The sequence below is a fragment of the Bufo gargarizans genome, chromosome 3, assembly GCF_014858855.1.
Source record: "Bufo gargarizans isolate SCDJY-AF-19 chromosome 3, ASM1485885v1, whole genome shotgun sequence".
NCBI classification, from domain to species: Eukaryota; Metazoa; Chordata; class Amphibia; order Anura; family Bufonidae; genus Bufo; species Bufo gargarizans.
Window position 1 is genome coordinate 372,580,969 of NC_058082.1, and position 27,555 is coordinate 372,608,523.

Genomic DNA, 27,555 nt, shown 5'->3' on the forward strand with positions numbered 1-27,555 from the left:
TTATTTGACATGTGTGAATAAAACTACACATTTTTTCTACACTTCAAGGAGTGCTGCGGATTTTCTTCATTATATATATATATATATATGTGCAAAAAAAGGCCAAGGCAGCACTCAAATATCCGTGTCAAAAAGAGGGTGATTTATTAACCCATGTGGTAGCATATTTGAGTGCTGCCTTGGCCTTTTTTTTGCAGATATCTAACAAGACCTAGGTCCTTGGTCTGCTTCAAGGTATTGCACCTATTCTATTTGTGTGCTGCTCTTCAACATATATATATATATATATATATATATATACACACACATATATATATATATATATATATATACATACACATATATGGGGAAACGGACAGCACATCCAGTAGAAAAATAAATAATTTATTGGGCCACAGTGGCACAGTGAGGCGACCTTTCGGCTCAAAACAGAGCCTTTCTCAAGCATCAAACATAAGTGAAATACACGGTATAAATAGATGTACAAAATTAGGGGGTGGAGAAATCAATAAGTACAAGCAATTAAGTAAAAATGTATATAAAAATCAATATACAGTGATTGTAAAGTGAAAAAATAACATAGGAGACTCTTGTAATAAAAATTGTGATACATGATTGTGTATATAAATTGCAGAAATTCACCATACTATAACATAATCGAAGTACAAATATAAGTGGCGCCAATGTGAATCAGCTGCTTTGCATAAATTTCATTACATTGATTTAAAAACAGATGGAGCTGGAGATAAAGATGGTGACATACCATATAGAATCAGCGTACTCTCACATGTCGGCAATGGCCAAAGTTGGCGTCTAGCTCTAGAGAGTGCGCAGGCGTCAGGGTGCGTCTCAGCAAAATCGCGTCACGCTACGTCTAAGGTAGGCGTCTCACGTCACACCTCATCAATAGGATGCAGCGGGATCAGGCTGGTCCATCCACTCTCCAGTACGCATGCTTACAAGGCTCATGTACAAACGCGCCATATTAGATGCTGGCAACGTTACCCACAGTTGCCTAATATATATAATACATGGCTCACGGGAGGCAAGAAGAGGAAACCAGACATCCCTGTCAAGGGAGTATAGTATCCGCATACTGGGCATGCAATATGAGCCCGATCGGCACTGCCGTGTCGATCGTGCATACAAGTGCCGCCCCAATTACGCCTCCTGATAATGCCACAAGCAGGGTTCTCCTGGCAACCATAAGATCTGTCGAGACGCAACCTGAGCCGGAGCACAATACAATCGGAGTATAAAATGATAAAAAGCAGACGTGGGACCACGGTGACTCTTAACATGGCAGGCCAGCATCATCATCATCATACCGCTCCTCTTCTTATATTATATCCACTCATCTACAAAAAGAGATGAGAAAAAAATTAGAATTGAAATTGTAGGTTAGATCTTATATGAACACTTATGTCTAATTAACATCACCTACAATAGGATATAAGACAGAGCAAAGAATAACGCAGGACAATCTGGGGCAATCCACCTCTTATGTATAAACCCCTAAAATTATAATCTACATTTAGACCATTAGGTCTCAAAGTATTAAGTGTGTATATCCAAAATAACTCAAGTTATAGCAAGTTTCTATTGCCTCTGCGTCTGGGCAGAGGAATATGATCAATAATCCAACATTTTATTTGATTTTCAGTATGGTTCATCTCTACAAAATGTTTGGGAATAGGTAGGTCCTCGCGTTTTTTTTCTGATAGTGGAGCGGTGGTTGTTTAAGCGAGTTTTAAGATCAGTGGATGTCTCACCTACATAGAACAATCTGCAGGGCCCGGGCTTGGTACAGAGTACACTGACACAGCGGAGCACAGGATGTTTCCCGTGTCTCAGCTGTGTCAATTGCAAACATATCTGCAGGGGCAAAACTTTTACACATCCAATGACTAATGTGAGATATTCTCTCTTTTTATCTCACTTGCAATTCGAATTTTGTAATCTATGTTTTGAGTTGCCCCTGCAGATTGTTGTATGTAGGTGAGACATCCACCGATCTTAAAACTCCCTTAAACAACCACCGCTCCACTATCAGAAAAAAACGCAAGGACCTACCTATTCCCAAACATTTTCTAGAGATGAACCATACTGAAAATCAATTAAAATATTGGATTATTGATCATATTCCTCTGCCCAGACGCAGAGGCAATAGAAACTTGCTATTAAAAAAGGAGTTATTTTGGATATACACACTTAATACTTTGAAACCTAATGGTCTAAATGTAGATTATAATTTTAGGGGTTTATACATAAGAGGTGGTTTGCCCCAGATTGTCCTGCGTTATTCTTTACTCTGTCTTATATCCTATTGTAGGTGATGTTAATTAGACATAAGTGTTCATATAAGATCTAACCTACAATTTAAATTCTCTTTCTCATTTTTTCTCAACTCTTTTTTGTATGCCCAGTATGGGGATACTATACTCCCTTGACAGGGATGTCTGGTTTCCTCTCCTTGCCTCCCGTGAGCCATGTATTATATATATTAAGCAACTGTGGGTAACTTTGCCAGCATCTAATATGGCGCGTTTGTACATGAGCCTTGTGAGCATGCGTACTGGAGAGCGGATAGACCAGCCTGATCCCGCTGTGTCCTATTGATGAGGTATGATGTAAGACGCCTACCTTAGATGTAGCGTGGCGTGATTTTGCTGAGACGCACCCTGACGCCTGCGCACTCTCTAGAGCTAGACGCCAACTTTGGCCATTGCCGACATGTGAGAGTACGCTGATTCTATATGGCATGTCACCATCTTTATCTCCAGCTCCTCCTGTTTTTAAATCAATGTAATGAAATTTATGCAAAGCAGCCGATTCACATTGGCGCCACTTATATTTGTACTTTGATTATGTTATAGTATGGTGAATTTATGCAATTTATATACACAATCATATATCACAATTTTTATTACAAGAGTCTACCATATTATTTTTCACTTTACAATCACTGTATATTGATTTTTATATACATTTTTACTTAATTGCTTGTAATTATTGATTTCTCCACCCCCTAATTTTGTACATCTATTTATACCGTGTATTTCACTGATGTTTGATGCTTGAGAAAGGCTCTGTGTTTTGAGCCGAAACGTCGCCAGACTGTGCCACTATGGCCCAATAAAGGATTTATTTTTCTACTGGATGTGCTGTTCGTTTCCATCTACATTTGTGGGTAAGCAGTGACACCCTTGGACATAGCACCCGCTATTCACATTGAGAATTACATTTTCTTTTGTGATATATACATATATGCACCATCGTAAAAAAAAAAAAAAAAAAAACTCTAAAAAGGGACTGCAGCTGTGGATCAAATCACCAAATAAAATGAAAAATAAATCCACCGAACATCCATATGGTGAAGAAAATGTGTCCTTTATTCACCCATGCAATTGCAATATTGCAATCCTCCACATGCTCTCCCTCCTTAAACATTTAACCAATCGAGATACATCACTTAAGTATTACAGTATTACATACATAGGGGTAACTTGAAGTTCCTGGGCAACTGTTACTTCTGCTACAGTACTGCTTCACATTTGCAGCAGAGATTCCAGGTCTGATTCTAGCCTAATAACTTTCCATTTATAAATAAATATCCCTGGATTACGTCGAATCAAGCTTTCCTTTCTGGCTTATATGTAATTTCATGGGAAGAGAGTCAGTAAAGCTTGTAATCTATTAATTTAAACCTCTGCTCTTTTTATGCATCGGAGTCATGTGGGTGGTGCCACTTGGTGATTGACAGTCCTCACTGTATGATCAGTCATACAGAGTTAGTTGGCACCACCCACAATGCATAAAAAGAGCACGTCCGTAAGGTCCTGCTCTATTAAAATATCACATGACCTACCCCCACAGGTGAACGCTGTAAAAATAAATAAAATAAATAAAAAAATAAAAACTGTGCCGAAACAACTAATTTTTTTGTCACCTTGCCCCATAAAGTGCAATATTGAATGATTAAAAAATGATGTGTACTCAAAAATGGCATCAATAAAAACGTCAACTCTTTCTGCAAAACACGAGCCCCTGCACAAGACAATCGTCGGAAAATAAAAAATATGGCGTTCAGAAAATGGAGACACAAAAACATAATTTAAATAACAATAAAAAATAAAAAATTATATGTAACCCCCTGGACCCCCCCCAAAAAAATCTATAAAACTGTCACCTTATCCCATAGTTTCCAAAATGGGGTAACTTTTGGGGATTTTCTAATGTAGAGGTGCATCAGTGGGGCTTCAAATGAGACATGGTGTCTAAAAAGCGGTCCAGCAAAATCTGCCTTCCAGAAACCATATGGCACTCATTTTCTTTTCCTATTGTGTGCACTTATAGCAGTTTACCACCACATGTGGGTGGTGGGTTTCTGTAAACTGCAGAATTGGGGTAATAGATATTGAGTGTTGTTTGTCTGTTAACCCTTGATGTGTTACAGGAAAAAATAAAAAATTAAAATGGAAAATCTGCCCAAAAAATGAAATTTTGAAATTTCATCTCCATTTTCCTTTAAAGGGAACCTGTCACATCCCAAAACCACACCAAGCCGCCAGCAGTACCTGCGTGTAGCCAGTAGTGTGTTTCTGATGATGCCTTTCTTCCTGAAGGCAGATGAAGCAAAAGTACTGAAAACGTTGTTTTATCCCATCTGGCGCGCTTCTCCACACATACTTGAAGTCAAGGAGGCAGCGGCCTCCTTGCTTCAAGTCACGGCAATTGTGCCCACTTCCCTGCCCCTTCGCTGTAACTGACAGCTCTTATGCAGAGTTTGGAAAAGCCAGCCGAACTGTCAGTCACAGCGAAGAGAAGGGGGGGCGCGGTTACTTTGACTTGAAGCAAGGAAGCCACTGCCTCCTTGACTTCAAGCATGTGTGGAGAAGCGTGCTGGGCAAGGGATAAAACGTTTTCAGTAATTTTGCTGCATCTGCCTTCAGGAAGAAAGGCATCATCAGAAACACACTGCTAGCTACACGCAGGTACTGCTAGCGGCTTGGGATGGTTTTGGGAGGTGACAGGTTCCCTTTAATTCTTGTGGAACACTAAAAAGGGTTAACAAAGTTTGTAAAATCAGTTTTGAATAACTTGAGAGGTATAGTTTCTAAAATGGGGTCATTTATGGGTGGTTTCTACTATGTAGGCACCACAAAGACTTCAGACCTGAACTGGTCCTTAAAAAGTCTTAAAAATTGTAAGAATTACTTCTAAAATTCTAAGCCTTCTAACGTCCTTAAAAAATAAAATTTCATTATGGGGAATGTTAACACCTTAAGGAACGGGCTCATTTTCACCTTAAGGACCAGAGTCACTTTATGTGGCGATAACTTTAAAACGCTTTGACTTATCCAGGCCATTTTGAGATTGTTTTTTCGTCAAACAAAAGTCATTTTTATTTATTAAAAAAACATACCAATTTTACCCTAAATTTTGAACAATTTGAAAATTTCCAAGTTTCTATTTCTCTAATTCTATAATACATGGTAATACCTCCAAAAATTGTTATTAATTTACATTCCCCATTTGTCTACTTCATGCTTGGATCATTTTGGGAATGCCATTTTATTTTTTGGGGACGTTACAAAAACCTCTTTTTAACCTTCTCCGGACCGCCGTACGCAGGATTGCGTCCTGCCGGCGGCCCTGCTCTTCTGGGTGGACGCATATACGCGTCCTTCCGCGAGAGCCGAGATTTCCTGTGAACGCGCGCACGCAGGCGCGCGCGCTCACAGGAACGGAAGGTAAGCGAGTGGATCTCCAGCCTGCCAGCGGCGATCGCTCGCTGGCAGGCTGGCGATGTTTTTTTTTTTAACCCCTAACAGGTATATTAGACGCTGTTTTGATAACAGCGTCTAATATACCTGCTACCTGGTCCTCTGGTGGTCCCTTTTGTTTGGATCGACCACCAGAGGACACAGGTAGCTCAGTAAAGTAACACAAAACACTACACTACACCCCCCCTTGTCACTTATTAACCCTTTATGAACCACTGATCAACCCTGATCACCCCTGATCACCCCATACAGACTCCCTGATCACCCCCCTGTCATTGATCACCCCCCTGTAAGGCTCCATTCAGACGTCCGTATGATTTTTACGGATCCACGGATATATGGATCGGATCCGCAAAACACATACGGACGTCTGAATGGAGCCTTACAGGGGGGTGATCAATGACAAGGGGGTGATCACGCATATAGACTTCCTGATCACTTCCCTGTCATTGATCACCCCCCTGTCATTGATCACCCCCGTCATTGATCACCCCCCTGTAAGGCTCCATTCATGGATCGGATCCGCAAAACACATACGGACGTCTGAATGGAGCTTTACAGGGGGGTGATCACCCATATAGACTTCCTGATCACCCCCCTGTCATTGATCACCCCCCTGTAAGGCTCCATTCAGACGTCCGTATGATTTTTACGGATCCACGGATACGTGGATCGGATCCGCAAAACACATACGGATGTCTGAATGGAGCCTTATAGGGGGGTGATCAATGACAGGGGGGTGATCACCTCATATACACTCCCTGATCAACCCCTGACATTGATCACCCCCCTGTCATTGATCACCCCCCTGTCATTGATCACCCCCCTGTCATTGATCACCCCCCTGTCATTGATCACCCCCCTGTAAGGCTCCATTCAGACATCCGTATGCGTTTGGGGATCCGATCCATGTATCCGTGGATCTGTAAAAATCATACGGACGTCTGAATGGAGCCTTACAGGGGGGTGATAAATGACAGGGGGGTGATCAGGAAGTCTATATGGGTGATCACCCCCTTGTCATTGATCACCCATCTGTAAGGCTCCATTCAGACGTCCGTATGTGTTTTGCGGATCCGATCCGTGGATCCGTAAAAATCATATGGACGTCTGAATGGAGCCTTTCAGAGGGGTGATCAGTGACAGGGGGGTGATCACCCCATATACACTCCCTGATCACCCGCCTGTCATTGATCACCCCCTGTAAGGCTCCATTCAGACATTTTTTTGGCCCAAGTTAGCGGAAATATTTTTTTTTTGTTTGTTTTTTTCTTACAAAGTCTCATATTCCACTAACTTGTGTCCAAAAAATAAAATCTCACATGAACTCACCATACCCCTCACGGAATCCAAATGCATAACATTTTTTAGACATTTATATTCCAGACTTCTTCTCACGCTTTAGGGCCCCTAAAAAGCCAGGGCAGTATAAATACCCCACATGTGACCCCATTTCGGAAAGAACACACCCCAAGGTATTCCGTGAGGGGCATATTGAGTCCATGAAAGATTGACATTTTTGTCCCAAGTTAGCGGAAAGTGAGACTTTGTGAGAAAAAAATAAAAAAGATAAAATCAATTTCCGCTAACTTATGCAACAAAAAAAAAAATTCTATGAACTCGCCATGCCCCTCATTGAATACCTTGGGGTGTTTTCTTTCCAAAGTGGGGTCACATGTGGGGTATTTATACTGCCCTGGCTTTTTAGGGGCCCTAAAGCGTGAGAAGAAGTCTGGGATCCAAATGTCTAAAAATGCCCTCCTAAAAGGAATTTGGGCCGCTTTGCGCATCTAGGCTGCAAAAAAGTGTCACACATCTGGTATCGCCGTACTCAGGAGAAGTTGGGGAATGTGTTTTGGGGTGTCATTTTACATATACCCATGCTGCGTGAGATAAATATCTTGGTCAAATGCCAACTTTGTATAAAAAAATGGGAAAAGTTGTCATTTGCCGAGATATTTCTCTCACCCAGCATGGGTATATGTAAAATGACACCCCAAAACACATTGCCCAACTTCTCCTGAGTACGGCGATACCAGATGTGTGACACTTTTTTGCAGCCTAGATGCGCAAAGGGGCCCACATTCCAAAGTGCACCTTTCGGATTTCACCGGTCATTTTTTACAGATTTCGATTGCAAACTACTTCTCACACATATGGGCCCCTAAATTGCCAGGGCAGTATAACTACGCCACAAGTGACCCCATTTTGGAAAGAAGACACCCCAAGGTATTACGTGAGTGGCATGGAGAGTTCCTAGAATTTTTTATTTTTTGTCGCAAGTTAGTGGAATATGAGACTTTGTAAGGAAAAAAAAAAAAAAATCATCATTTTCCGCTAACTTGTGACAAAAAATAAAAAGTTCTATGAACTCACTATGCCCATCAGCGAATACCTTAGAGTGTCTACTTTCCGAAATGGAGTCATTTGTGGGGTTTTTCTACTGTTTGGGCATTGTAGAACCTCAGGAAACATGACAGGTGCTCAGAAAGTGAGAGCTACTTCAAAAAGCGGAAATTCACATTTTTGTACCATAGTGTGTAAACGCTATAACTTTTACCCAAAACATTTTTTTTTTTATCAAAGACATGTAGAACAATAAATTTGGCGAAAAATTTATATATGGATGTCGTTTTTTTTGCAAAATTTTACAGCTGAAAGTGAAAAATGTCATTTTTTTGCAAAAAAATCGTTACATTTTGATTAATAACAAAAAAAGTAAAAATGTCAGCAGCAATAATATACCACCAAATGAAAGCTCTATTAGTGAGAAGAAAAGGAGGTAAAATTCATTTGGGTGGTAAGTTGCATGACCGAGCGATAAACGGTGAAAGTAGTGTAGTGCAGAAGTGTAAAAAGTGGCCTGGTCATTAAGGGGGTTTTAGCTAGCGGGGTTGAAGTGGTTAACCACCTCAGCTCCCCTAGCTTAAACACCCTTAATGACCAGACCACTTTTTACAATTCTGCACTACACTACTTTCACAGTTTATTGCTCGGTCATACAACTTACCACCCAAATGAATTTTACCTTCTTTTCTTCTCACGAATAGAGCTTTCATTTGGTGGTATTTCATTGCTGCTGATATTGTAACTTTGTTTGTTGTTAATCAAAATTTACCGCATTTTTTGCAAAAAAATGAAATTTTTCACTTTCAGTTGTAATTTATTTATTTTTTTAAACTACATTTCTATATTTTTCTCAAAATTTATTGTTCTACATGTCTTTGATAAAAAAAAATGTTTGGGTAAAAAAAATGGTTTAGGTAATAGTTATAGCGTTTACAAACTATGGTACAAAAATGTGAATTTCCGCATTTTGAAGCAGCTCTGACTTTCTGAGCACCCGTCATGTTTCCTGAGGTTCTACAATGCCCAGACAGTAGAAAAACCCAAATGACCCCATTTCGGAAAGTAGACACCCTAAGGTATTCGTTGATGGGCATAGTGAGTTCATAGAACTTTTGTCACAAGCTAGCGGAAAATGATGATTTTTTTCACTAACTTGTGACAAAAAATAAAAACTTCCATGAACTCACTATGCCCATCACGAAATACCTTGGGGTGTCTGCTTTCCAAAATGGGGTCACTTGTGGGGTAGTTATACTACTGCCCTGGCATTTTAGGGGCCCAGATGCGTGAGAAGAAGTCTGGAATCCAAATGTGTAAAAAAATGCCCTGTGAAATCCTAAAGGTGCTGTCACCACCAGACATCTGAGAAGCTCTGACAGATGTCTTTCAGAACCTCCTCCTTGAGCTTCCTTTTGTTTTGCTTTCATTCTCTCATCTCGTTAGCCTCTCTCAGCTGTCATGTAGTTGCACGGATTGCATCCCTTTAAAATCCCTTCCCAGACTGCTTCACTTTGCGGTTTACAAGGGTGTCTTACAGGGGGGTGATCACGCATATAGACTTCCTGATCACTTCCCTGTCATTGATCACCCCCCTGTCATTGATCACCCCCCTGTCATTGATCACCCCCCTGTAAGGCTTTATTCAGACGTCCGTATGATTTTTACGGATCCATGGATACATGGATCGGATCCGCAAAACACATACGGACGTCTGAATGGAGCCTTAAAGGGGGGTGATCAATGACAGGGGGTGATCAGGGAGTGTATATGAGGTGATCACCCCCCTGTCATTGATCACCCCCCTGTAAGGCTCCATTCAGACGTCTGTATGTGTTTTGCGGATCCGATCCATGTGTGCGCGCGTTCACAGGAAATCTCGGCTCTCGCGGAGGACGCGTATATGCGTCCACCCAGAAGAGCAGGGCCACCGCCAGGACGCAATCCTGCGTACGGCGGTCCTGTAGCGGTTAAGACACAAGATTTTTAAGGAACACCACGATACTGTCCTTGCTGGGCACCCGGGGGCAAGAGCCACAGTGGATCTCATCGCTCGGAGATTCTGGCAGCCTGCGAGACCTGCGCTCGTGCCAAAGTCCCTCATTCACGGCCATCAGGTCTTCTCCTTCCCTTACCCATTCCTTCCCGTCCTTGGACACATCTGTCCATGGACTTCATTACTGACCAGCCTCGTTCCTCGGGGAAGACTGTGATTCTGGTGGTGGTGGACCGTTTTAGCAAAATGGTGCATTTCATCCCTTTTCCTGGCTTGCCCAATGCTAAGACGCTGGCGCAGGCATTTATTGATCACATTGTCAAATTGCATGGTATTCCTTCAGACATAGTCTCTGATAGGGGCACGCAGTTTGTTTCCAGATTCTGGAAGGCTTTCTGTTCTCGCTTGGGGGTTCGGTTGTCATTCTCTTCTGCTTTCCACCCGCAGTCAAATGGCCAGACAGAGCGCATCAATCAGAATCTGGAGACATATCTGCGCTGTTTTGTGGCAGAGAATCAGGAGGATTGGTGTTCTTTTTTTGTCCCTTGCCGAGTTTGCTTTAAATAACCGTCGTCAGGAGTCCTCTGATAAGTCACAATTTTTTGGTGCATATGGGTTTCATCCGCAGTTTGGGACATTCTCTGGAGAGGGGTCTTCTGGTTTACCTAATGAGGACAGATTCTCCTCGTCGTTGTCATCTATTTGGCAAAAGATTCAGGAAAATCTAAAGAGCATGAGTGAGAGATATAAGCGTGTGGCGGATAAGAGACGTGTGCCTGGTCCGGACCAGAATGTTGGTGATCTGGTGTGGTTGTCTACTAAGAATATCAAATTGAAGGTTCCCTCCTGGAAGTTGGGTCCTAAGTTTATTGGGCCTTACAAAATCTTGTCCGTCATCAATCCTGTTGCCTACCGTCTTGATCTTCCTCAGACTTGGAAGATCCATAATGTTTTTCACAAGTCCTTATTAAAACCTTATGTCCAACCCATTGTACCCTCGTCTTTGCCTCCTCCTCCGATTGTTGTTGATGGTAATCTTGAATTTCAGGTCTCTAGGATTGTGGATTCTCGTGTTGTCCCTGGTTCTCTCCAGTACCTCGTTCATTGGGAGGGTTATGGTCCTGAGGAGAGGATGTGGGTCCCAGTGACGGACATTAAGGCCACTCGTCTCATCAGGGCTTTCCATAGGTCCCATCCTGAGAAGGTGGGCTCTGAGTGTCCGGAGTCCACTCGTAGAAGGAGGGGTACTGTCACCACCAGACATCTGAGAAGCTCTGACAGATGTCTTTCAGAACCTCCTCCTTGAGCTTCCTTTTGTTTTGCTTTCATTCTCTCATCTCGTTAGCCTCTCTCAGCTGTCATGTAGTTGCACTGATTGCATCCCTTTAAATCCCTTCCCAGACTGCTTCACTTTGCGGTTTATATTCCTTCCTGGAGTCTGTGCATGCTGATCCTACTTCTGAGTCTTCTACAGATAAGTTTTGTTCATTCATTTGTGTTTTTCTGTTTGCTGGATCCCAGGTGACCCTGACTCCCTCCGTATCAAGTGTAGGGAGCCGGTGGCCGTGTCCCCTCACTATTATAGAGTGTTCAGGTGTTATACAGTCGAGGTACGTGGATATGCGATCATCTACCATTGGGATTTTCGCATTGGCTGAGCAGTCAGGTAGAGAGCCAGGTCTGATGCAGGGCTCTCCCTTTTGTTCCTTAGTTTTGGATCCAGTGAGTCCTTGCCTGCACTGCTGGTCCTACAAGCGGGCATGGGCACCAGGCTCCCTCATTCACTTCTGCTGCTGTGTGCCATGCTGACAAGCGCAGGCAGCAAGTAGCTTAATTGTTTCATCTGCGCTCAATGGCAGAGCTTAATTCTCGCTTGAGTGCTGTACTGTTTTTGTTAGGGCTTGCATGGGCGTGTTTCTCCTCGCTTGTGAGGCAGCACATACACGCCCTCTATCTCCCCAGCCTATGGCTGGATTACAGTAAGTATTTAAAGGCGATTTCTGCTCCACTAAAGCACCTGAGCAATCTTGGTCACTAGCTTGTTTAGTTCCTTGTGTGAAGGTGTTCTGTTTTTCTGTGTACAAGACCCTGTTTCTTGATTCAACTGAGTTTGCTTGATTGCCGCCTGCCCCTGACCTTGGACTTTGCTTGCTGCCTGCCCTGACCCTGGACTTCCTGACTGCGTCATTCTCCTCAGTGCTTTGCACTAGTATCTCTGACCCCTGGTCAGCTGCCACTGACTCGGGGACTGCTCTGGAGTGACACCTGGTGACTACCCTAGCGACCCAAGCCTATCCTCACAATCAGCGGCTCTAGTGATGACCAGGTAGTCACTTAGGTATGTCCCTCCAAGTTATAGCCGGTTAGTGGCAAAGTGGGTCCACACCCGCTGGCATAACAAGCATGTTAAAAAATAATAATTGTAATTATGCTATAGTAATACTTTTATAGTAAGAAAATAATGCAAAAGCCATACCTGTTCAGAGTAGGGATGTTCCCTCTGTAATAAAGCAAAAAAAAATTAGTAACAGAAAAAGAAAACACATACAACAAACACAAAGTAGCTAGTTAATAATTCTGGTATTTAGGAATATGCAAGAGTTATACAGGTGCATATTCACATTAAGCTTACTTGTTGCAAATATTAAGCTGAATGGGCTTTATAAAATCCATATGCTGCATAAACACTCCCATAAAGATACATGGCAATTTCTGCAACAAATCTGAAGCATGTGAACAAAACTCAAACTTTTAGAAGGGCAAAACATAGTATTCTCAATTTAATACAGCTGAGCAGATTGATATGTAGTTTTGTGAGAAAAGATTCAGCACAACTTGTAATTTATTCATTCAAGGCAATTTTCACAACTTCAGCAGAGAACAGCCTGCTGAAGTTTTCTGGATCCGGAATAATCAGACAGGGCTGCCTGGCCACGAACCCCAATGATTATAATGGGAACCAGCAGAGATCCATCAGCAACTATTGTCTGGCTGAATCCCGGCATATATGACAAAAGTTTCAAAATTCTATGAAACACCTAGGGGGATATAGTTTCCAAAATGGAGTAAATTATTGGGGCTTTCTACTGCAGGGTTACCTTAAAGAGGACCTTTCACCAGAATTAAACTTCTAAAATAACTGTACAGGCATGTAGAGCGGCGCCCAGGGACCCCCTGCACTTACTGTTATACCTGGGCGCCGCTCCGTTCTCCCGTAATTGCCTCCGGTATCTTTACAGTTAGGCTCCACCCAGGGGAACCTGCTGTCGGCTCATTCTCCCATGCTGTAGCGCTGGCCAATCACAGCGCTCAGCTCATAGCCTGAGAGAGAAAAAAGCCTCTATATAACAGAGAAAAGTTTAATTCTGGTGAAAGGTCCTCTTTAATCTCGTTCAAATCAGGGCTCTGGCTGGGGTACTCAAGAACAGTCAGAGTTGTCCCTAAGCTACTAATGTGTTGTCTTGTGTGAGAGGTTAGTGTCATTGTCCTGTTTGAAGGAGACACTTCGGCCCATAGCACTCTGCATGAGGTTTTCTTTAAGAATATCTCTGTACTTTGGTCTGTTCAGCTGTACCTCAACTCTAACCAGTCTCCCTGTCCAAGCCCCTGAAAAGTACCCCTACAGCATATTGCATCACTATAGAAATGGTAATGGACAACTCTAGAAGGGCTTACATGTGTCTTTTACCGGTGAGAGGCTTTCTGGATGCTATGCCATAAACCCCAGGTTGGTGGAGTGCCGTAGTGATTGTTGCCCTTAGAGTTTCTCCCACCTGCACATAGGATCTTTAAAGCTCAGCCAGAGTGACCATTGGGTTCTTCGTCACCTCTCTTACTAGGGTCCTCCCTCTCAAATTAGTTTGTTGGGGTGGCCAGTTCTAGAAAGAGTCCATATTTAATAATTATGGAGGTCACTGTACTGTTGGGAACTTTCAGTGTAGCAGAAATGATTTGTACAGTCCCCTACACAATCCTATCTGCGAGCTCTACAGGAAGTTCGTTCAGCCTTAATTTTTTTTAAATCTAATATGCATTGCCAGCAGTGAGACTTTATATAGACAGGGGTGTGTCATTTCAAATCCGGTCCAATCAACTGAATTAACCACAGATGCACTCTAATCAAGATGATCAAGAGAAATGGGATCTTCTAAATATCTGAAAAAAATACATAGAAGGCGCATAGAGCAACACCTGGGATAACCAAAAATGAGAGGGTAGTGTATGAAAAACACTCACTTTGGGTACTAAGTACACAACAACCCGAAGTGCCAAATATGGGTACTGTCGCAGGGAGACGGTGGCGCGCTTTCCCTTCGCTGCGCAGTGCTTGGCGTCCTCGTCTCCGGGGTGACCAGGGGGCAGGAAAGACCCAGCCATGCACACCTCCTCAGTGTGGTCGATGTCCTTCATCCCTTAGACAACGAGCTAAAGGGGATCTGAGCACCGATGGGAATGAATCTGCGCTCAGCTGTGCGGTTTGCAACAAGAGTCACATGCCGCTGGCGACGTCACGTGACTCACCTGTAGGGGCTATTTAACAGGCAACCTGGTCTTGCTACTCTCACCAGCATTTGGTCATATTGTGTATTCTGTGTGATTTGACCTCGACCATGTAACCTCCCTGGATTTAATGTGACCTCCTGGCTTCTGGATTTTATTGACCTTGTTGTCGTGTTTTTTCCTGTGTGACCTCCTGGCTTTGGCTTCCCAACTCTGTTCACCATTTTCATTAATAGGTGCGGATCAGTCTGTGCAGATACCAGACGGATCCGCACCTAGCGCAGGTGTGAAAGTAGCCTTACATAGTGGAAACCCCCCATAAATGATCCCATTGTAGAAACTACACCCCCAAGTTACTTAAAACGGATTTTACAAACCTTGTTAACCCTTTAGGTGTTCCACAATAATTAACCCCTTAAGGACACAGCCTTATTTCACCTTAGGACCAGGCCATTTTTTGCAAATCTGACCAGTGTCACTTTAAGTGCTGATAACTTTAAAACGCTTTGACTTATCCAGGCAATGTTTTTTTGTCACATATTGTACTTCATGACACTGGTAAAACGAAGTAAAAAAAAAAATTTTTTTTGCTAAAAAAAATACCAAATTTAACAAATATTTGGAAAAATTTACAAATTTCTAAGTTTCAGTTTCTCTACTTCTGTAATACATAGTAATACCCCCAAAAATTGTGATGACTTTACATTCCCCATATGTCTACTTCATGATTCAATTATTTTGGGAATGATATTTTATTTTTTGGGGATATTATAAGGCTTAGAAGTTTAGAAGCAAATCTTGAAATTTTTCAGAAATTTACAAAAACTTACATTTTAGGGACCAGTTCAGGTCTGAAGTCACTTTGCAAGGCTTACATAATAGAAACCACCCAAAAATGACCACATCTAAGAAACTACACCCCTCAAGGTATTCAAAACTGATTTTACATACGTTGTTAACCCTTTAGGTGTTGCACAAGAGTTATTGGCAAATGGGGATGAAATTTGAGAATTTCATTTTTTTTGTCTAATATTTCATTTTAACCCATTTTTCCACTAACAAAGCAAGGGTTAACAGCCAAACAAGACTGTATCTTTATTGCCCTGACTCTGCCGTTTACAGAAACACCCAATATGTGGCTGTAAACTACTGTACGGCCACACAGCGGGGCGTAGAGTGAAAGGTGCACCGTTTGGTTGTTGGAGGGCTGATTTTTATGGACCGGTTTATTTACACCGTGTCCTGTTTCAAGGGGGACTATTTTACATTTTTGTGAGGCAAGGTTACCAAAAATTAAAATTCAGAAATTTCATCTCCATTTGCCATTAACGGTTGAGGAACATCTAAAGAGTTAATAAAGTTTGTATAATCAGTTTTGAATACCTTGAGGGGTGTAGTTTCTTAGATGGGGTCATTTTTAGGGAGTTTTTACTCTAGGGGGGCATCAGGGGGGCTTCAAAAGGGACATGGTGTCAATAAAAAAGGCCATCAAAATCGGCCTTCCAGAAACCATGTCGGTCCTTTCCTTTTGCGGCCTCCCTTTTACTGATACAGCAGTTTACGACCACAAATGTGGCGTTTCTGTAAACTGCAGTATCAGGGTTATACATTTTAACTTTTGTTTGGTTGTTAACCCTTGTTTTGTTACTGGAAAAAACGTATTGAAATGGAAAAGTGCCAAAAATAGCGGTTTTGGCACCATTTATTTTTATTTTTTAACCGTGTTAATCTGGGAGGTTAGGTCATGGGATATTTTTATAGAGGAGATTCTTACGGACGCGGCAATACCTAATAATTCTTTTTTTTTTTAAATTATTTAGGTTTTAGACTATATTATCCTTTTTGATACCCCAAAATTTTTGGGGGATCTCTGAAGTCTAAGAGTCCATTTTTTATTTTTTTTTAATCCGATTATCTTATGTGGGGGCTCATTTTTTGTGGGATGATACGACGGTTTTATTGGCACTATTTTGACTATATGACTTTTTGATCGCTTGCTATTGAACTTTTTATTATATAAGGTGACAAAAAAAACTTTTTTTTTCTGGACCGTGTTAATCTGGGGGGTTAGGTCATGGGGTATTTTTATAGGGGAGATTATTACCGACGCAGCGATACCCAATAGGTCTACTTTTAATACATTTTTTAAGTTTTTTGGGTGTCTCGAGTCTGAGAACCAGTTTTTTTTTATCCGATGTCAGTGCTAAATTGGGATATAAATTTAGTACTCCATGGAAGTGTGATAGTCCCTGAAGCAACCGTCAATGCAGAGGCCCGGATGATCGGGGCACGTGTCGCACTGAGTAGTTGTGTCCTTCCGTATCCCCCTCCTGCGACACACTCTGCACGTTTTTTGGGTTCGTCCCTTCTTTCCAGTATGGGGGACCACACCTGGAAAGTGTTGGCCAGGGACGATCCGGGCGCCTAAAGTTCCCGAGGTACCCCGGCCTGCTCTTTCCCGGTCCGAAAAGATCAGAGCCTTGAGGACTGCCTCATAGAACTGGAGGAATGTCCCTGTGCTGCCAGCGCTTCGGGATAGTACAAAAGAGTTGTACATGGCAACCTGTACCAAGTAGACCGCAACTATTTTGTACCATGCCCGGGTTTTGCGCATGGCGTTATATGGCTTGAGGACTTGATCCGAGAGATCAACTCCTCCCATATACCGATTGTAGTCGACGATACAATCGGGCTTGAGGACCGTTGCCGCGGTACCTCGCACAGGGACAGGGGTGATGCAGTTACCATGAATTGCGGACAGAATAAGGACATCCCTCTTGTCCTTATACCTGACCAGCAACAGGTTTCCAGTGGTAAGGGCACGGGTCTCACCCCTGGGTATAGGTACCTGGAGGGGGTGGGCAGGGAGGCCGCGTAGATATTTCCGCACGGTCCCACAAGCGGACGTGGATCTGGTGGCAAGGGACTGGAACAAGGGGACACTGGTATAAAAGTTATCCACGTAAAGGTGGTAACCCTTATCCAGCAGTGGGTACATAAGGTCCCACACAAGTTTCCCGGTAACACCCAGAGTGGGGGGACATTCTGGGGGTTGAATCCGGGAATCTCGCCCCTCGTATACACGAAATTTGTAAGTGTACCCTGAGGTACAAATTTTGTATAGCTTCACGCCATACCTCGCCCGCAATGAGAGACTCATCAACCACGACCTCCCTTCCAGGTACATAGGCCTCCATGAATTTGGCCCCAAAGTGATCGATGACCAGCCGTATCTTATACAGACGGTCATGGGCAGGATCACCTCGGGGGGGGGAAGGGACATGCTGCATTATCGGAATAATGCAGACATTTCCGGATGGCCTCAAACCGGGAGCGTGTCATGGCCGTACTGTAAAGTGGGGTCTGGTATAGGACGTCCCCACTCCAGTACAGCCTGGCACTGGGTTTCTTGACCAGGCCCATATGCAGCACGAGGCCCCAAAATGTCCTCATTTCGGTTGCACTGACCAGCGTCCAGCCACCGGGCCTGGCCAAAAAGGAGCCCGGGTGTTGAGCGACGAACTGTTGGGCGTACAGATTCGTCTGCTCCACCATCAGATTTACCAGTCACAAAAAAAGTCATATTCAGTGTAGCCCACTGTGGAAATCTGGATTCCTGATTGGCCTACAAAATCAGGAATCACAGGCTCGTATCGCTCTGGGCTACACCAGACTAGTTCACCGGCAGGGGGCTCCGGTGGATTTAACTGGTGGGCCGGAAAACCAGTACGAACACCAGAGCTGCTCATACTAGTGTGGGCCACAGGGTCCCTAACATGGCGGTCCCCTTGCTCAGCCTAGCAGCGTCTCCGCCGCCTTGGGGGCTCATCATCATCGCTAGATGACGAGGAGGACGCGGATGACAACAGGAATTTGGGGTCATCCTCGTCCTTACTGGGACTCTCGGAGTCGGAGGCAAGCTGGGCGTATGCCTCCTCGGCCGAGAACGTCCGGCGGGCCATAGGAGAGTGTGTGTCTGCGTGTATATGTGCGTGTCTGTAACTTTTTATTTGGTGTGCGTGTGTGTGGGGGCACGGGTGTTCACGAACTCACACTAAAACTAACAGAAAAAAAAAAATAACAAAAAAAAGGGCACAAAATGTGGGGAAAAAAAATCCAAACCGCTGATCAACCGCCCGAAGTTGATCAGCGGTGGGGTGTGCGATGCGCTAACAGTGGCCGGACACTAAGAGTCGGCCACAGTTAGCGTACACAAATAAAATAAATGCACCCCCAAAAAAGGTGGGGAGGGGGGCGGCAAGTGCCAGCACTCCTGGGGGGTCTAGGGTCACACAGTGCTGTGGACCCCAGACACCCTAACTTAGGGTGATGCAATAAAAGATCACAAACTAACTTTGCCCTTTTTTTCCCTGCCTAACTCAAACTTTCCCTATGCTTTCCCTATGTACCTGATGGGGGGTCCGGGAGGCACAGATCGGGTCCTGGGGGCACAGATCGGGGTGCCGTCAGCGATGGCGTACACATGGGCAGGCAGCTCCTCTCTCCTCCGGAACACAAAAGGAGGAAGAGAGGAGCGCCTGCCTCTTTTGAATCTGCCGCCGGATCGCCATAGACCAATCAGAAGCGATCCTGAGTGGTGATGTCACCATCACCACTCAGGATCGCTGGATGGTGATTGGTGGGGTGAAATCACACCACCATCACCATCCTGTTCCGGGTTACCGGGTATTTGGAGATCCGAATAACCCGGAAATGCAGAAAACAGCAGGTCTGAATTGACCTGCGGTTTTCTGCGATCGCATACATGGGGGGGGGGGGGTCACTGGACCCCCCGGCACATTTGCCCCAAGTGCCGCGCGGCGGTGATCGAAAATACACAGGGCATACATGTACGCCCTGTGTCCTTAAGTACCAGGGCACAAGGGCGTACCTGTACACCCTGTGTCCTTAAGGGGTTAAAGGAAAATGGAGATGAAATTTCTAAATTAAACTTTTTGGCAGATTTTCAATTTTATTATATTTTTTTTTTTAACACATTGAGAGTTAACAGCCAAACAAAACTATATTTATTACCCTGATTCTGAGGTTTACAGAAACACCCCACACATGGTCGTAAACTGATGTAAGGGCGCACGGCAGGGCGCAGAAGGAAAGGACTGCCGCATGGTTTTTGGAAGGCAGATTTTGCTGGACTTGTTTTAGATGCCATGTCCCATTTGAAGCCCCCCGATGCACCTTTACAGTAGAAACTCCCAAAAAGTGACCCTAGTTTGGGGATAAAGTGCCAGTTTTATTGGTACTATTTAGGGATACATATGATTTAGAATTGCTGTATATTAGTTTTTTTTGGTGAGGCAAGGAAACAAAAAAATGGCTGTTTTGGCACAGTTTTGTTATTTTTTTACAAGAGTCATCTGACAGGGTAGATCATGTGCTATTTTTATAGAGCAGGTTGTTACGGATGCAATGTTATGAAACATTTCTACTTTCTTTGTTTGTTTCAGTTTTACCTAAGGCATTTTTGAAAAATAAATGGTTTTTGTGTGTCCATTTTCTGAACGCCTTTTTTTATTTTTCAGCCGATTGTCTTGTGCAAGGGCTCGTTTTTTGCAGAAAGAGTTGAGGCTTTTATTGGTACCATTTTTAGGTACATAGGATTTTTTTGATCATTCATAATTACACTTTATGGGGCAAGGTGACCAAAAAATTGCCTGTTTTGGAACACTTATTATTATTTTTAGAGCGTTCATCTGAGGGGGTTAGGTCATGTGACAGTTTTATAGAGCAGATCGTTACGGATGTGGCAATACCTAATATGTATACTTTTTCTTATTTATTTACATTTTACACAATAATAGCATTTTTGAAACAAAAAAAATGATGTTTTAGTGTTTCCATAGTCTGAGAGCCACAGATTTTTTATTTATTGGGCGATTGTCTTAAATAGGGTCTCATTTTTTGCGGGATGAGGTAACGGTTTGATTGGAACTATTTTGGGGGGCATAACCCTTTTTAATCGCTTGGTGTTGCACTTTGTGTGATGTAAGGTCACAAAAATTACACAGTTTTAATAATATATTTTTTTTACGGTGTTCAAGTGAGGGGTTAGGTTATGTGATATTTTTATCGAGCATATTGTTACGGACGCAGTGATACCTAATATGTACACTTTTTTAATTTCACTTTAAAACAATAATAGCATATTTGAAATAAAAAATGATGTTTTAGTGTCTCCATGTTCTGAGAGCTATATATTTTTTTTTTTTTACTGATTTTCTTATGTAGGGTCTCATTTTTGCACATTTTTTAATCACTTTTTGTGATGTAAGGTGACAAAAATTGCTTTTTTGACACAGTTTTTATTTTTATTTTTTATGGTGTTTAATTGGACGGGGTCGATCATGTGATAAATTTATAGAGACGGTCGTTTTCTTTTCATTTTTTATAGGAAAAGGCAATTTATTTTTTAATTTACATTTTTATTTATTTATTTTTACTTTTATTATTTTCATTTTTTTTTTAAATCAAGTCTCACTTGGATCTTGAAGATCCAGTGGGGCTCATGGCTGTACTATACTTTGCAATGTTCTTGCATTACAAAGTATAATACTATCAGATTTCCTGTAGATTGCAACACCGGAGGCCTCTGCAAAGCGTCTGGTTGCCATGGCAACCATCGGGCGCTGCCATCAGAGCGCGGCAGCCACGATGGTTGAGAGAGGGAGCCCTCTCCCTCTAACCCTATGGATGCTGCTGCATCTAAGGGGTTACAGCAGAGTGTCAGCATACAGCTGACACTTGCTCCTAATTGTGGCAGCTCAGGAATGGAGCCGCCACCATCAAATACAGCAGGTGGACCGCATCAGGGGCAGGGGGCAGCGCTGGAAAGGGGGGGTATGGCCAGCATTGAGGGGGCACAGATGGAGGCAGGATGCATGGATAAGGGGGAGGGGGGACCGCATCAGGGGCAGGCGGGGACAGATGGCGGAAGCAGGGCTCACAAGGAGGGTTGGAGGCACACAGGGGGAGGGCACAGATCGGGGGCACCAGGACACATTACCTGATTTCATGCTCTGATCTGCAGAGCGTAGATCAGAGCCTGGAACAGGCACTTTTACATTGCCACGATCTGATTGGTTAGTTTGTCCGTGACAACAGCAGGGCAGGGGCAGAAGCTTCAATCCAAGCGTTTTGCACCGCTTGCATTAAAGAGCTGCCATGATGTCTATACGCGTGCTAGCTGCACGGGGTATGTGCAGCTAGCACGTATATAGCCGTATGGAAGTTGGGAAGGGGTTAAATAGGCAGCTGGGCTCAGAAGCCAGGTCTCTGTGTTGGTATCTGGGAGCCTTGTGTCTGGATGAAGGCTTGCTGTCTGGAAAAACAGTATTACAGCTAGGTGATGTCAAATACCGGAACGGATTTTAAATGCCGGTCCGGGTTTTGGCAGCACCTGGCTGCCCTTAAATAGGCAGCTGGGCTCAGAATTCATGTCTGTGTGTTAGGATCTAGATCCTTGTGTCTGGACGAAAGCCTGCTACCTGTTTGGCGGGAAAACAGGTTGGTGCCTCTATGAGCAAGGACTCTGAGGCGGAACTGCCGCATGGTGTGAATTACCACCAACACTGCAAGGTGACTTTTTGTTTGAATGTGACAGCTTTTTTTGTCACTTGCCTAAAGTGTGAATAAAACAATGAACTGTTTCATCCAAAGAACTTGTTGTTGCCTCTATACTGCAGCCGCTAATCCTGTCTACCAGAGCAAGTCTGTAGAAATAAGTTCATCTACATTCTGCTCTACAAAATCTACAATGCTTCTTCGAGAGCACAAGCACATTTCAAACACACATCTTTTCTTTATAGGACTACTCTTTAGGGCCTCTTTTGCTCCCTGCTGTGGTTCCAACTGGCATGAATAAGAGCAAGGGTAAATGCATTGCATTGTTCAGCTGCCCATTCTTAGCATAGTCTGGATTCATTTTTCACATTTTGCTGATGATTGCTGAAATGTGTGTCTTTGTAAGCTTACAGGTCAGTCAACGTACTGAAAAAAGTATTTTTACCAAGACGCTTTTTTCTTCAGGTATTCACTCATTTTTATAGATTCTGAACTTGTTCAAGCTTACTTCAATTGCAGTTTGTGTTTTTTCAGTCATTTGATTATGCAGTTATATTAATTACCTATTTTTTTTAATACCGCCACTATTAATTCTTGGATGTGATCATTAGCAGATCAACTAGTAGATTTATCATCTTGCATAATTATGCTTGTTATGTTTTCAATAACCATGCATTCACTTGTTACATTGTAAATACTGTAGTTAATACTATGTTGAAAAAAAGACATACCGATATGTCCATCAAATTCAACCAAGAGATGAGAGGGGATGTGAATTAAGGCAAGGTGAGTGAGAAAGCAGACTTCTACACTTTTACATAAGGAATAATGTTATTTAGTTCTAAAAATTCATTGAAGCCTTTTGTAAACCAACAGCTGATCCTACCATGACCTTATCCTGAGGAAGACCATTTCTTATGGGGAAGAAGCTTCGTCGTATCTGGTAGCAAGAAATTAAATGCATGTTCTACATATTTAAGATGAGCCCATATCTCAGCTTTGCAAAGTGACATTACTCCCTCTAGGACATATGTTGTATTTTGATTATGAAAACGCAAAGCTATAACTTGAAAGGCTTCGGGGCCTCTGTTGTTGATTCCCCTTACGTTAGGGGCCTCCGTCATATTCCATCAAAAATATGGGACAGAATAGCCTAGCATGCTGCTAAATTTTGTGTGGTAAAATGTTGGATTTCAAATTGATGCACAAATGATCTCATTACAGTCAATGTAGTTCATCAGGTGCTATTTGTTAAAGACAAATGACTATATAGATGTATCTATATATACACACACACAAAGACATATACCCATCTATCTAATCTATATCTATCTATATCTAGCTCTTAATATCTATCTATCTATCTACCTGAAAATGAGGCAGTACGCCAATGTAGTTAAAAGGGTGAAAGAAACGCTTTATTACCACCAAATACTTTAGGGTAATAAAGTAGGTCCATCACTCTTTTACCTACATTACAGTACTGCCTCATTTTTCAAGTTGAATTTGTGGACCATAAATCAACAGTCGTGGAGAGATTGCACAGAGTATTTCTCAGTTTTTGTGACAGTGCTGCTGCTGTATTTCCTACATCTATGTATCTACCTACCTATCAATCTCTCACTATCTCTCTAATGCAAAGTGTCTTTGTTACCAAGTAACCTGCATGTCTCCTGACTTGTCTGCATTATGTGAATTACACATTTTCACGCTACCTCAACTATGTGCCTTGTCTCTATGTCCATTCTCCTATGTGCTCTTTACTTCCACATTCACTGCCCTGTTCCTCCTCCATTACCTTATATCCACAAAAGCCCCTCTCTTCTTCACTCCCCCGTGTACAGCTCACATGCTCTATTCACCTCCCTGAATCATCTCATCCCATCATGTCCCAGAGTGCAGCACAATACACAAATCAAACATCCATTTGCTCTTTCTCTCATTACTTTTACTTCTTATTTCAGAGGCTGTCCCTCCTAACCCCAGTCCACCTTTTTCCAACATCAACCCCTCAGCCATCTCACATAGAAACCCTGTTAACCTCATTAACATTCATTGTCCACCTTCGCTTTCCCCTTTTAATTGTGCGCTATGGAATCCACGGTCTACGAGTAACAAGCTCCCCTACATTCACATGACTTCTTTCTTACTAACTCTCCTAACCTACTTGTCCTCACTGAAACCTGGATTCAGGAATCTGACACAGCTTCCCTTGATGCTGTTTCATACACTCCTCCCATGTACCCAGACCGGAGAACAGACATGGTGGTGGAGTCAGCATACTCCTGTCCCCACAATGCACTTTCTAGGTCATCCCCTAGTTGTATCACTCTCATTCCCTTCTTTTGAGGTCCAGACGGTCAGGCTCTTCCATCCCTTTTTCCATCCCCTCTCTCAGATTAGCAGTTGTATACTGTCCCTGGGCTCTCCCACCCAGTTCCTGGATCAATTACCTGCCTGGCTGCCACACTTCCTGTCCTCAGAATTACCAACCCATAAGCAACGACATCTCACCATCTGCCTCTCAGCTTCTCTCTCTAACCTCCTCTCTTGGCCTTTCACAACTCAGACACAAAGACTAACACACTTGTCCTAGTCTTCTACCGGCTTTGTTTAATCTACAACTTTAATAACTCACCTCTCCTGCTCTCTGACCACAGCATCCTCTCCTTCACTCTCTCAGATCCTCACATACCCTAACACATTCCTACTTATTACAATTTCAGAAATCTACAAGCTATTGACCCTAATACACTTACATATACTCTACACTCATTATTGTCCCCAATCTCTTCCCTCGACCGATATGGCTGTAAATTACTATAATGACACCCTCAGAAGCACCCTGGACAAAGTAGTGCCCTTACCCATAGAAGCTCCAAACAAAACAAAGCAGCCCTGGCTTACACTGCAAACTCATTTTCTCCAGCAGAGCCGAACACCTAAGGAGAAATACTCACACCATAAAATGTCCTCAATTGCAAATTTATGCTAAGAACCTTAACTCTGCCCTCTATCTTGCCAAACAGATCAACTTCACCACCCGAATCTCCTCCTCAGTCCCAAAGTGCAGGCGTCTATCACAGAACTCTGTGCTGAAGATCTGTCCGCCTATATCAGCATGAAATCAGCTCACAGCCACTAAGTGTCATTGATCCCCTTCCCCCACCACAACTCCTCGGAATCACTGTACACGTTTGACACAGTCATGGAAGGAGTAGTCTCCAGGCTCCTCTCTCATCCTACCAAATGCACTTCTGTTTCCATTCCCTCACACCTACTCCAGTCTCTCTCTCGGGCTATTACTCACCTAACAAAAATCTTCTGGTATCTTCTCCACCTCTTTTAACACTCTATCATAACTCCATTATTAAAAACAAACAAAAAAAACTTCTCTTGACCCTTTCCTACACAACTAACTACAGACCAGTCTCCAATGTTCACTTCATCTCTAAACTCTGGTCGACTCTCGCCTCATCCACTATCTCTCTGCTCACTCTCTCCTTGATCAATTACAATCTGGTTTCCGCATCCTACATTTTACAGAAATTGCCCTCAAAGTGACAAATTACCTCCTCACAGGAAAATGCAATGGTGACTACTCTGTCTACCATCCTATCGGTGCTCTACTCTCTTCAAACAATTTACGGGTGACATTCACCATAATCCGAACCTCTCACTCACAGCTTCAAGAATTCTCCCGAGCTGCACCATTTCTCTGGAATGCCCTACCCTAAGAAATGCGGCTAAATAACAATATCGACAGTTTTGCGTGTTCCCCTGATCTAACTCCTCTCCATATATAGCCCATTTATCATAATTTTTCTGAACTTGATCCTCCACCAAACTCTCCAACGCACCTAGAGGCACGACAGATATCGGCTGGTGACCGACTCATTATTTTTTATATCTACTACACTATTTTCCCAAGATGGCTGGACCACTGTACAAAATAAGCAATTTTACCGTTTGTGTCACATCCATCTCCTCAGTTTATAAGCTCTTGCGAGCAGGGCGCTCATTACTCTTGCTCTAATTATTGACTAGCCTGTTGCTATATTATTTATGACTGTACATGAACCCCTAAATTGTAAAGCGCTGCGGAATATGTTAGTGCTATTTAAATAATAACAATAATTATTATTATTGTTGAGCAAATCGAGCTTCCGTACAGCATTAAAATGTATTGCCTCTTTGGAGGAAAAAATTGTTGCATTGCGTGAGACTTCAGAGAATGAATTCGGTAACCACTTCTGCATCTTTAAAAACATTGTAAAGGGGTTGTCTCACTTCAGCAAATAGGATTTATTATGTAGAGAAAGTTAATACAAGGCACTTACTAATGTATTGTGATTGTCCACATTGTCTCCATTGCTGGCTGGATTAGTTTTTCTATCACGCGATACATTGCTCGTTTCCATGGTTACGACCACACTACAATCCAGCAGAGGTAACAGTGCTTGCACACCATAAAAAATAAACACCTATGCGCACTCCTGCGGTCCCGGCCAACAGAGAGGTTGGCGCTTTTCCTATAGTGTACAAGCATAGCTACTGCTAACAGATGGCAGGGTTGTCATAACCATGGAAATAAGCAGTGTATATGTGATGGAAAAATAAACAGCCAGTGAAGGAAGCAATGTGGACAATCACAATACAATTGTATCTGCATCTCTCTACATGGTAAATGCCATTTCCTGAAGTGAAACAACCCCTTTAAAATAGCAATCCAAAGTCGAGTTTTGTACTGAGGTACCAACTATTACCAAACCCGACTTTGCTAATTTTGCTAATGCTAATTTTAGATGTTTTTAAAAGTGCAGAAGTGAGTACCGAATTAATACACTGAAGTCTTGTGAGGCTTCGGCTAAAAAATGTTTTGCCTCCACAGAGTCAATACATTTTAATGCTGTATGGAGACAGGCCTCTGGACAGCATCAAAAGCAAAGTGAACAAATTGACTTCAGATCTATGATCCAAAGCTCGATTCCCTCAAGCCTAGATATACACACACATTGCTTGTCAAAAAAAATAAAAAATATCGCCACCTGGATTTAAAGAGGACCTTTCACCGATCCTGACATTGTGAACTAAGTATACAGACATGGAGAGCGGCGCCCGGGGATCTCACTGCACTTACTATTATCCCTGGGCGCCGCTCCGTTCTCCCGCTATGCCCTCTGGTATCTCCGGTCACAAAGTTATGGTAGGCGGAGTCTGCCCTTGTTCTGCTGTAGCACTGGCCAATCGCATTGCATAGCTCACATCCTGGGAGAAAATAACCTCCCAGGCTGTGAGCTCTGCACTGCGATTGGCCAGTGCTACAGCAGAACAAGGGCAGACTCCGCC

General features: G+C 43.0%; 1 protein-coding gene across 3 annotated transcripts in view; it reads right to left on the reverse strand.

Annotated features, from left to right (window-relative positions):
• ACACA (acetyl-CoA carboxylase alpha) overlaps nt 1–27,555 on the reverse strand; it is a 932,629-nt gene that overhangs the window by 554,302 nt on the left and 350,772 nt on the right. For all 3 annotated transcript variants that reach the window (XM_044288111.1, XM_044288112.1, XM_044288113.1), the window contains exon 29: nt 12,605–12,628. In XM_044288111.1, coding sequence (XP_044144046.1) covers nt 12,605–12,628 — 24 coding nt within the window. The remainder of the gene's footprint in view (nt 1–12,604; nt 12,629–27,555) is intronic.